This window comes from Mytilus trossulus, chromosome 6 (genome assembly GCF_036588685.1).
Source record: "Mytilus trossulus isolate FHL-02 chromosome 6, PNRI_Mtr1.1.1.hap1, whole genome shotgun sequence".
In the NCBI taxonomy this organism is placed as follows: domain Eukaryota; kingdom Metazoa; phylum Mollusca; class Bivalvia; order Mytilida; family Mytilidae; genus Mytilus; species Mytilus trossulus.
The window spans coordinates 66,286,049-66,297,658 of record NC_086378.1 but is presented as its reverse complement, the minus strand read 5'-3'; the positions used below and the strand labels follow the sequence as shown (position 1 = coordinate 66,297,658).

At 31.4% G+C, this 11,610-nt stretch overlaps 1 protein-coding gene across 1 annotated transcript; it reads right to left on the bottom strand.

The window, feature by feature from the left end:
• Window positions 1-8,376: 8,376 nt before the first annotated feature.
• LOC134723671 (uncharacterized) lies at window positions 8,377-10,528 on the bottom strand. The gene is made up of 5 exons (XM_063587228.1): window positions 10,461-10,528; window positions 9,935-10,062; window positions 9,461-9,553; window positions 9,033-9,167; window positions 8,377-8,596 (listed from the first exon to the last, which is right to left on the bottom strand). The coding sequence occupies exons 1-5, from the start codon at window positions 10,485-10,487 to the stop codon at window positions 8,404-8,406; spliced, it is 576 nt and encodes a 191-aa protein (XP_063443298.1). The 5' UTR covers window positions 10,488-10,528; the 3' UTR covers window positions 8,377-8,403.
• Between the last annotated feature and the right edge of the window lie 1,082 nt (window positions 10,529-11,610).

The window sequence follows — 11,610 nt, the reverse complement described above, 5'->3', positions numbered from 1 at the left end:
CATCTAGATATATGAAGATGTAGAGTGAGTGCCATAGAAACAACTCTCCATCCAAATAACAATTTAAAAAAGTAAACCATTATAGGTCAATGTACGGCATTCAATAGTTATCAAAAGTACCAGGATTATAATTTAGTACGCCAGACGCGCGTTTCGTCTACATAAGACTCATAAGTGACGCTCAAATCTAAATATTTATAAAGCCAAACAAGTACAAAGTTGAAGAGCATTGAGGATCCAAAACATCAAAAGTTGTGCCAAAGATGGCTAAGGAAATCTATGCCTGGGATAAGAAAATCCTTAGTTTTTAAAAATTCAAAGTTTTGTAAACAGGAAATTTATCGGTGAAGAATAGTTTTGTTCCAAAATATTATATAAGCACTAACATACTATATTATTGATAATGGCTTTTTGAGCGATCACATGCAATTACGAACTTTCGATCCTTTTTTATTGTATATGATTATAAAGGGGTTAATATTGCAGGAATATTGGTGAAAATTTACCCGAGTAAATTTTTATATTTCCAGTGCAATATATACATTCTACGAAGGATACGTGTATTTGTCACCACTGTTCATGCATTAACTATCTTATTTAATAACAAAGATATAAAAAAAAATGTTTTAAACATATTCTTGTCTTTGATGACATCCTTGATTGGTAGTTTTATTTGCATCAATGCAAAATGATACTCGATTCCACGCTTACTTTTCTTTAATTCTGTATGAAATATTTTGTTGCTTAACAACAAAACTGAGAATAAACCAATGATTGCAGACAACACATAACTTAAGAGTTGACTAATAGAATAAACAAATACGTTTACAGGAAACGATCATTTTTATTACAACTATTCTTAAGGAATAAATGGTCCTTTGGGACTCTGTGACGCTTGCAGCCACCAACAATAGGTTCTCCTACATTCACAACACTGAGGAAGGCGGACGTAGTAAGGATACCAGTATTTCGGTTTAAGATGTGGACAAAACATGTATAGTTTCAGTGACAAGAAGTTGGCAGGATAACAGAAAGATGGGGACCACAGCATAGAACATGGCAAATTGCTGCAGCGTTGTTTGCTGAAAAAAAGATGAACATAATATGGTTAATTTGGAGATATACCGGGAAACTGATATGCCTGTCCCTTCTTTTTCTCTTTTTACTAGCATAAAGACTATGTTGTTTGAAAACGACAATTAAAAAATTATCTGTATGGTATGTTTCATAAGAGTCCGTATTAAGAATTGAGAAACGTTACTAAATTATACATGTACATACAAATATCAACATACATGGCATCACATGCTTGCAAAGACAACGTCACATTAATGCATGGAAAAAGTCAGATTGAACTCGTAATTTTATTTTTGTAGTACAAAACTGCAATTTTGTATAAGGATCGAATGCTTCTTTATTATTTTTGACAGATTTTCATTGTGCACGTGTTTGGCAGCCGATCTTGAAATATAACAATATCATTCCTATCGCATCAGTAAATTGTAATAAATTCGCATGGAAACAACACACTATAAAACGGAAGTGCGTGTCATGTCAATAAAATTACGAACAGCAAAATTAGAATAACATTAACAAAATAAATAACTTACTGTCCACAGTTCACATATGTTATTTGGCTTTTCACATAATACCAATGGAAATAACAATACCCCTTCTTTATCCATATTTTTGGAGGCACTTTCAATATTGAATAGTTCTTGTAACACAATGGACTTCCTAGTTCAACTCTATATTAAAAAAGAAATAAGTATTTTAGTGTAATTTTTACCTGCTGATACACAGACACTAGTGGAAGTAATTATTTATCTGTACATCGTTCAACTTAGACAGTCACTTTAATTACAAATCGGACGAAACAATCTATACATTTTCGTGAATACTTTACTTGTGATTTTGGTGAAATTTGCACACAAAACTAAATAAAATTTCTGGGTTATTTTCACCCGTTAAGTTTGTTGTTCACCTTTTCCCACTAAATCACCGATAAATACATACATAAGTAACTATCAATCCATGTATGTATGATGTAGACATTATACGTACTTTAAGTAGTGTTGAATTGTTTCCTTAGAACTCTCATAATGTATTTCTAAACATATCTTAATAATATGAGCACCAGAAGACGTGATGTGCACGCCAATGAGACGACATCTAAACAGATGATATGAAATCAAAACATACACAAGAAAACAACGTTATACAAATTATTATATATGGAATATTTTAAAACATACTATCAAGGGCACCATATTACTGATTTACAAATTTCCGATGTATTTGATTTTATTTATTATAAGTTTTAAATTGAATTGAATTGAAATTGAAAAATACAAACGTTGATAAGCTTATATACGAACTTGAATTAAATTCTCTCTACCAAGCCATTATTTGTATTTGTTTACAACATTTAATATATATTCAGCTTCTCGAGCTTCGCCTCCTGCCGATTTTTGCCATGTACATGCAGTACTTGGATATAATTTAGTTTTCAAATTCACTTACGGAGAAACAGGAGGTTTTGTCAGGTGAGCAATCGCTAGTTTCGCAGCCTCGACTTCAGCCTTTATCTCTGGGTCTTTGTCTATTGTTGCTTGCATTTTTTCAACCCTGGAATAATTAACGAAGTAAAGTGTTATTTATACATCACATGCGTATTGTTGTTTAGTGAAAAAATGCATTCTGTAAATATTGTATACTGAATATCATAAAACCACACCAATCAAACGAGCCAAATTACTACAACGAATTTGTCTTTTCATCTTTTATGCCCAACTATTTTCGATAGTTGTTTTCTGTATTTATTATCCAGCTGCTTTTATTTGTCATTTGCAATTCAGATAATTTAATTTGAAAATCCTCCTTCTCCCTTCAAAATATGAACTGATGTGAAATACTTACGGACAATGGTCATCCTCGCCAGTCATGACACCAGCAAACGGCTCTCTAAAACAATCTCCATCATTTGGGTCACACTGGTCATCTTGTGCATAGCAAGATGAAGCCGCCAACACTAAAAGCTAGTAAAGAAAATAAAAGATTTTCACATTTTGTAAAAAAAAAATTTGAAAAAAAAATAAAGAGTATTCATTAAAAATTGTCTAACAACAGCTTAAATAAAAGGTTCAGCAAAACAAACAAAAATCTAAAACAAAGCAGTCAACATTAATAAAACACAAAAACAAATATTCACTTTAAAAGACGCTAAAATATGCGTTGCTTGTTGTACGATTTTAAAGTGATCCTTAAAATGCTTTTTATTGTAAAAAATGTTCTTGTTTAATCTTGAAGTGTTAACTGAAATGCCACGTGTTGTTGTTGTTTTGGGAGGGGGGGTTGTTTTTTTTTTGTCGGGGAAGTAGGGTGGTATGTTGTATTGTCCATTAGTATATTGGGGTTCCGTAATTCCTGTTACCCTTTTTCATTGCACAAGACTCTTAAAATCGAAACAAAAAACCTGCAAGTTGTCAAAGTTATCTAGCTATATAAAGAACGCAATAAATAACAAAGCACATTATTTCTTAATTTTCAAAAGCCAAAAACAGTATCTTTGCGATGTTTCTTTATTTGTTTTGGAATACAAACATAGAAATCATATGTAACTTGAAAAATATTGCTTACCAGAATATAATGCATAGTTGTTAACTTTAAGTCATCAGAATCTAGCAACTTCTAGTTATGTTGTTAGAAAACTCCACCACGTGCGGAGGAGGCGTATACTTTGAAATAAGTCTTATTTGATATTCACTCCTCTTATCTTCGGATATACTCGTGTTTTTACGTCATGTACGTGGCTTTACAATCTCATTAGAGCAAAACGTCACAGACGAATTCGACACGTTTAGACACGCCTCTTTAAAACCAAACCTACTTGGTGTACTTTTCTTTTTACATATTTCATATATGCGAAGCTAGGAAAGATGTGTCGATTAATATCTTAATTTGTATAAGGGAACATATTGTGATGTCGCAGATTGTTAATTTCTTACAATCATGAAGTTTTTTTGAATTTTTCTGTTAATGTCAGCTAGTACATTTAGAAATAGTTTATAAGATAATATATTTTTACCATCCTCAAGATATTTTTTTTTTGCTATATTTTACCTGTTTAAAAAGGGGGAGGGATTGCTGATTCAACGGATAACTTCTTTAAGATACTTTTATATTTTACTTGCTTACAACGTAAATTAAAAGACTGTTTGCGATTTTTAACTTGCTTCCCTTACTTAGGAGTCATCCCTTGAACCTCTCTCTCTATTTATATTCTTGTCAAACGAGCATATATGTAAGCCTTAGTATTTTCTGTAATTTGGAGCTAGTCATCAATTAATAATTTTGATTCTATATGGATAATAAGTTCATTTTCATCCTGTCTTACGCAAAGGTCACTCACCCTCAGCTCTTATCAGACCAGATCTGGCATCCCCGCCCCTACAGGAAATCAAATAATCGAGCCTTAAATTCACACTGATAAATTAATGTATTAATTTTAGATACAGAGATTTGGTTTTGAGGCAAATTACATCGAAAGTGGAAATAATAAACATGAAATAAGGCCATTATAACTCCATGATTCTCTTTAACGAATTGACGGTCCGGGGGTGTTTTCATCTTTAATTTTTTAACTAGTTTCGAAGAAAACGTATAGCGAAATAACGAAAATCGTCTGTCTCCTTGATTTTAAAAAGTTTAGCGGTCAATGACACTTGACATTTAAAAAAAATATATATATTGTACAAATAACAGAAATACGGGAAAAAAAAACCAAAAAAAACGCATGCAAGCGTTTAGAAATCATAAAAATCCATTTGTTGGTCAATAGAAACAATCTGTACTTTTCAAAGTGGACATCAAGTTACATAAAAGGAAGATGTCGTTTAAAGTATATTAGTACAGTGACGAAAAACAAATCAGCAAGAATAATAAACAAAAAAGATAGAACTTTTAATTTGGCAGATAATAAAAATTTAATACGGGGAAAAACAAGATGACTTTTTACATGATACACAATTAAATTTTCAGATAAATTATTCAACTTTTCCAAATATTAGAAAATCGCCTTTTGCATGAACTATATTCAAATATTGTTATTAAAGAGGAATCTGATATTTTATTTCTTTTCTTGTCATACTTCTTGTTCCATTCAATTAAAATAATATGCCATAAACAAAATGATTTCAAATTTCCAATTGTAAGCTTTCCATATTTATGTAGGAACACTCCATCTGCACCTCCAAATGGGGCACCCCCTAGTTGCTTAACTATTCGAATGATAGTGTTTTATAATAGAATTTCTTTGTTAAGGTCTATTGTTAACATTTAGTTCACTATTTGTTCTCCATGGTAAAGTTAAGGTTAATGTCTTCAAATGTTTAACAGACATGCTTAATTTCCTATTTTGTAATAAGAATTCATGTTTGAATATCATACACAGCTACATATATTCGTATTTTTATGACTGTTTGTTGATACTTTTTAAATTTCACCAAAACCGAATAGACATGAAAACATTATGTCTATGATTCCTCAACCTTTACTGATAGGAATAATTTGATATTTGTTTACTTTAAGATTTTTATATCTCATGTCAAACAAAGTCAGGGAAGAGATATAGTGTTTCATATGTCCATCATAAAGTTGAAGTCTATCAGTTTATTTTAAAAACATTTATTTATAGTGGATTATGAAACAAGTTATTGCAACTTAATCAATCCCTTTCCACTTTGTGGGTGCTAGTTCTGCCTTGAAGCGGAATTAGTATTCTCTATTTCGAAATTTACAAGGGTGTCTTTTATTACATGAAAGAGATATGGCTCTCTCTCAACACGGGTAAGCCATTTATTGTCTCCTTCCGAAGGACTATCATCGTTTCTCAAGACCACACTCGCACATGGTGTTTAGGGAGCGCCGAAAATTCGGTCCCTGGAATGTTCTCCACATTATTAAGTTATATCTTATAGCATTATCATAACTTATTGGATTGGACCAGTTCTGTAAATTGAGGATGAAAATCAACTCAATATATAGATTGTTTATATAATATTTGCACTTTTTTACACCAACAACCTATATATTTCCGGCCCAAAAATTTGGTGAAGGAATCAATTAAGGGCATACTATAGTTTTGATCCCGTATTTAAAGTTTTATGACAATTTCAATATAGCTATTTTTTGCTCGATTAAATTAATTATGTAATAAAAAATATACCTTCATGTGCTTCTTTTTTAGTTAAATGAGGTCGAAATTTTGTATATTTGCTCACAATTCGGATTTGTTATCTTTTTTCCCTTTCGAAAGAAAGACATAACCTTTTTTTTGTTTTAAAAGATAAACACAAATTGTGTTTTGTAAAATAATTTGTAATTTCTGTATTTTATCTGACGTATCCTAAAAATTTATTCATTTTTTGTTCAGAAATATCATATTTATCAAATGGTCATGAATTGAGAAAAAAAACGTAATTTTTTGCTGTAGATTCATCAAAATTTTAAAAATTGCACTATTTACAGTCTTATAAAATTTGGTCCACATAATCTCCTTGCATAATGAAACAAAATTTAGCGTTTAAAAAATAGGGGTCCATGCACTCGTTTCCAATTTAAATCAGTTAGAATGATAAAAATCAGTCGAAAAATGCATCTTTTTCCAGACGTCGCGAAAATAACATTTTACGGTAGCAACGTCATTATATCCCCTGTAACTGTTTCTTATGCCCTTAACGCACTTGTACTTAGAATATATATGCTTCTGAACAACACAATTGCCGGAAGTTTTATAACAACTTCTCATCGTTTACAATATACATATAAAAAAATCCAAATACAAAGTATTCTCAACGGTACTACAATCTGTTGATACCATTTAATTTGGTATTGCATAAGGTCGTGTTTTGCTCTGAATGTTAATGACGTCTTTATTCTAAATTTATCGGTTGTTTGGACTTTGCTGATTGATACTTTTATAAGATTTTTTTATAAGTCGTTATAGGCTTTGAACTAGCTGTCAGTAACTGTATATACTCTTAGATCTGTACTTTGTGTTTTGTTTGTTGTTGGGTATCACAGGCACTTGTCTCAGAAAAAAAATTCCTATATACCTTATTATAACACATTTAATAAGGTATATAGGAAAAAAATTCTGAGACAAGTGCCTGTGTTGGGTATGTATAAATATCATGCCACGTCCGGTTTGGTTATTGTGATGTTTTTTCTGCTTTGTATCGATCTAATAACAAAAGTATTGAACTCCGAGGAAAATTCAAAACGGAAAGTCCCTAATCAATGCAAATGACAAAATCAAACGATAAAACACATCAAACGAATGGACAACAACTGTCTTATTCCTGACTTGGTACAGTGATTTTCAAATGTAAAAAATGGTGTATTGAACATATTTGCCACTGGACGTACGTTAATATACCTTAAGCCCTCTTAGATTAAGTTAAATAGTTTGTTCTTTATTATGTTTTGATGTAACACCACTGCCCCAGGTTAGAGGATGGTGAATCGATCACAAACCTGTCCAACCCTGATTCATTCTTTTATGTGCCAGGTACAAGTAGGGAGCCTGTTGGTCAATGGTTGCCGTTATTTCATATCAGCCATAGTTGTTTTTTGTAAATCATTTTGTTATTAATAATGCTGTTAGTCTTCACAAGTGAAATGTTTAATGTTTGGATAAATTTGGCATATCTTGGAATGCTAGGTTGATTAACGCCCATTAGCAAATATGTAACACATGTGTGGGACGATTGGTATGACTATCTTTATTTTGCTTGCTGATTTTGGTAGTTCGAGTATGGATTAAGAGTTTGCAACATTTAAAAAGGAGCAGAAAAAAATAAAAAAGGAACATTTAAACTCATAAGTTGAAAACAGAATGACCAAGCCATGGCAAGAATATAATTACAACATAAAAAAACTGAATACTTAGCAAGACGAACCCCATTAAAAACTTTGGTAATCTCAATTGGTGCTCTGGAAGAGTTCGAAAATTATTCTCCACATATGGCACCCGAAATATTGATCTTCAAAGGTCAAATTCATTAATGTCACAATTGAGCGACAGAGGACAAAACTGTGGCTCCTAGAATTAAACTTATCTGTTATCATAGCAGATAACGAAACAGGCCCACCATATCATCTCTGTATATATTTGTATGCCTTTTATACTTTGTGAGGTTTTTTGCGCTGCATTGTTAAAATGCATACAGTGACTTGTGATAATGTTTCAGTGGAAGTAATACGTTCTTCTTCGTACTAATAGACTAAGATACAATGCATTTCTTCTTTTGTTAAGGTATTCAAAAATTAAAAGACGATTTTAACATGTTTAAATTATTTATTCATTAATTTACATGAAAACTGGTTTTGGCTCTCACATCTTCAGCACTTGTATCTTTTACATTCACAACATTGTGGTAACCTTTTCTCTATTCTGATGTACTTATACGGGAAACTATGGTGACCAGTTGGACAAGCTATCCACATATAAAAGGAACGCTTACAAGATGGAACACATCGGTACACGTATGGGGTCCACCATTCATTACACGGAACGTTACTGCAAAGTTGCTTTCTGAAATGAAACAAAAAGGTAATCATAAAAATTGCTCAGTATCATGTTAAAATGAATTCGAATAAATCGGGAAAACAGATAGCTGGAGACCTTATGGGACTCTATTGAAAGAATGAAGGTGATACCATACACCTAGACTAAAATTAATTCGGCTCGTTTAAATTTCATCAATTTTGACAAAATGTTTACTTTGACCCTTTTACAACAACATACAATGTTCAAAAAATTTGATCAACACACTTTATTGGAAAAAAATGTCATAGAGAAGTTCGGACAAGCACTAGTTTTAATCATTGAAAAGTTTTTAACATTTCCTTAAGGATAGAACGTGATTAATACGTTAAGCTGATTCTGACAGAGTTATCTCCCTGTTATGTAATGATAGAGACTGGGTATCTTTGGTTCTAACAACATTAACAGTTATACATGTACTTACGGACAATATACGTGTCTCCAGATTTGATACCAGAAGTAATGCAAGACATAACACATTTTCCCTTGGTACCAGATTTTTTTGGAAGGGGCATAAGATCGGTATTTATATTTACACATTCTAACCGTCGATACAAACCTGAAAAAAAATCAACAATTGATATTCCTTCCTTCAATGTGTTATAATTAAATAAAAATAGAATCCTGATTAAAAATATCTATGTACCATGAACATTAAAAATTATTTTATTCATCAATTTGCATGGGGTTTTTTTTATCCTGTAAAATAATTTAGCAAACTGGTACTTTGACAGTAACCGTTAGATGTATTGTTTTGTATATTGAAACGGATAATTTTATTACATTTGTTCCTTTTTTAAAACTTTTCTTTACTTAGTAACTTAACTGCAATATAAGAGTATCAAAACTTACACTGGATTAGCTTCGAACATTAACTCATTGACAGCTCTATCTGTTTCGACCTTAAGTGCTGTGTCCCTATCTAAACTTCTATTTATTGCAGCTCTACAAATGGAAAAAAAAATTGAACACAAACACTACAGACAAAGTTCACGTTTTTTATAATAAAAATTTAGCACTAATGATGATAATGAAAGTTAAAATTTCAACAATAAAAGATAAAATTTCAACAATAAAAGTAAAAATTTCAACAATAATTATAAGGATAATGATAAAGATGATTACAAATATTGCGATTATCATATTACAAAGTAACATAAACAAGTTTTCACATCAATCTGGTTTGTCATAGATTCATATAATTAATAAAAAAAAACATGAGGCTTTTGGACACTTTAAAATCTTGTACAGTCCATCATTTTCATTTGAAAGTGTCTACACCAACAACAGCCAACTTCCACTAGACTTTACTACGAAGACATTTACCTTATATCTGCATCTCCCTGTTCTAAGTCCTTAAAATAATCGTCATCTTCAGGTGCTGGTGGTATACATATTCTTGTAGAATTGGCAACCTCAGCATCAACAGATTTATACAGGACAACTAATACAACCTACGTAAAAAATCTATGATCAAAACTAACATTACATAAGTAAAACTTTCAATTTATGCTTTGTAGTTATATTGCATGGTTCCAACTTAATACACAAGATTGGCATATTGACAAATTTTGTTTTTAAGAGAAGGCAGAGACCCAACAATTGAGTAAAATTGGAAATGCAAGAGTCAACAGATGTGTTAGAATAACTAAGTACATTTTGTATATGATGAGTTAGTATTTAGAGGACAAGTAAACACCACCTAAAGAAAAGGGACGCTCAAGGCAAAAGAATTAAAAACACGCATATATATATTAAATTATTTTGAAAATATGAACATTTTTGATAGCATCTACAAATTGCAAACACTGTATACAATTTTTGTATTGTTATAAATATTGATCTAACTTACGACAATTGTGTGAAACAACATGATCATCTCTGATCGTATCTAGAATATGTATTTACTCCAAACCTACTCGTTACTCTAAAGTTGTACATAAATCACGTGACTTTGTTCCTGTCAATTCTCAGAAACTTGTCGAAGACCTACATGATTGACATCTCCATCAGAAATATGCAAATGAAATTAATAATCACCACGTATATGCAACTGACATTGAAAAGACAAGATGTATACAAACGATAAAATTATTCATACAAAATGTGTGACAGTTTGATTTTATTTTTTTAATTGACGTAAACCAATGACGCTTAAAACCGTGATTAATGAGTTATCAAGAGTGTCCTTTTAGTATATTTCATCATCCGTTCAAATTTTCGGACTTCTTGAAATAACGGTGTAGGGGCCTTTCTCGGATATTTTTGTGGTTGTGTAAAAGATTGTCTTTTATGCACATGTTGCCAAGAAAACATAGAAAGAAGGAAATAGAACTTTAACACACAAAAAAAATATAGAGACAAAAATAAAGCAACGAGTCAATAAAATCATCATTATCATACTTATAAAAAAGAAGATGTGGTATGATTGCCAATGAGACAACTATCCATAAAAGACCAAAATGACATAGACATTAACAACTACAGGTCATCGTACGGCCTTCAACAATGAGCAAAGTCCATACCGCATAGTCAGCTATAAAAGGCCCCGATAAGACAATGTAAAACAATTCAAACGAGAAAACTAATGGCCTTATTTATGTACAAAAAAATGAATGAAAAACAAACATGTAACACATAAACAAAGAACAACCACTGAATTTACAGGCTCCTTACTTACACAATTGATCTGATAAATGTTATGAATGTGGTCATCTTTTACAAAACGAAGAGTTTATTCTGTAGTAAATGGAACTTTGTCAAGAGAAAACTGGTCTAAAAAAACTAGCACTTCAGAAGACGTAAAGTCGAAGACAAAACTTAAGATTTCGGGAAAGCATGGTATTATATACATTAAAAATCTGTACATGTTCTGGGGGTATAGCCCACGAAAGTAATCCCTTAACTAGAAACTATTTTGATGTAAATATATTGACGATATGTGCAAAGATCAATGTTGTCTATATCAGACAGCACCGTCACGTGTGGCGACTGTGTTTGTA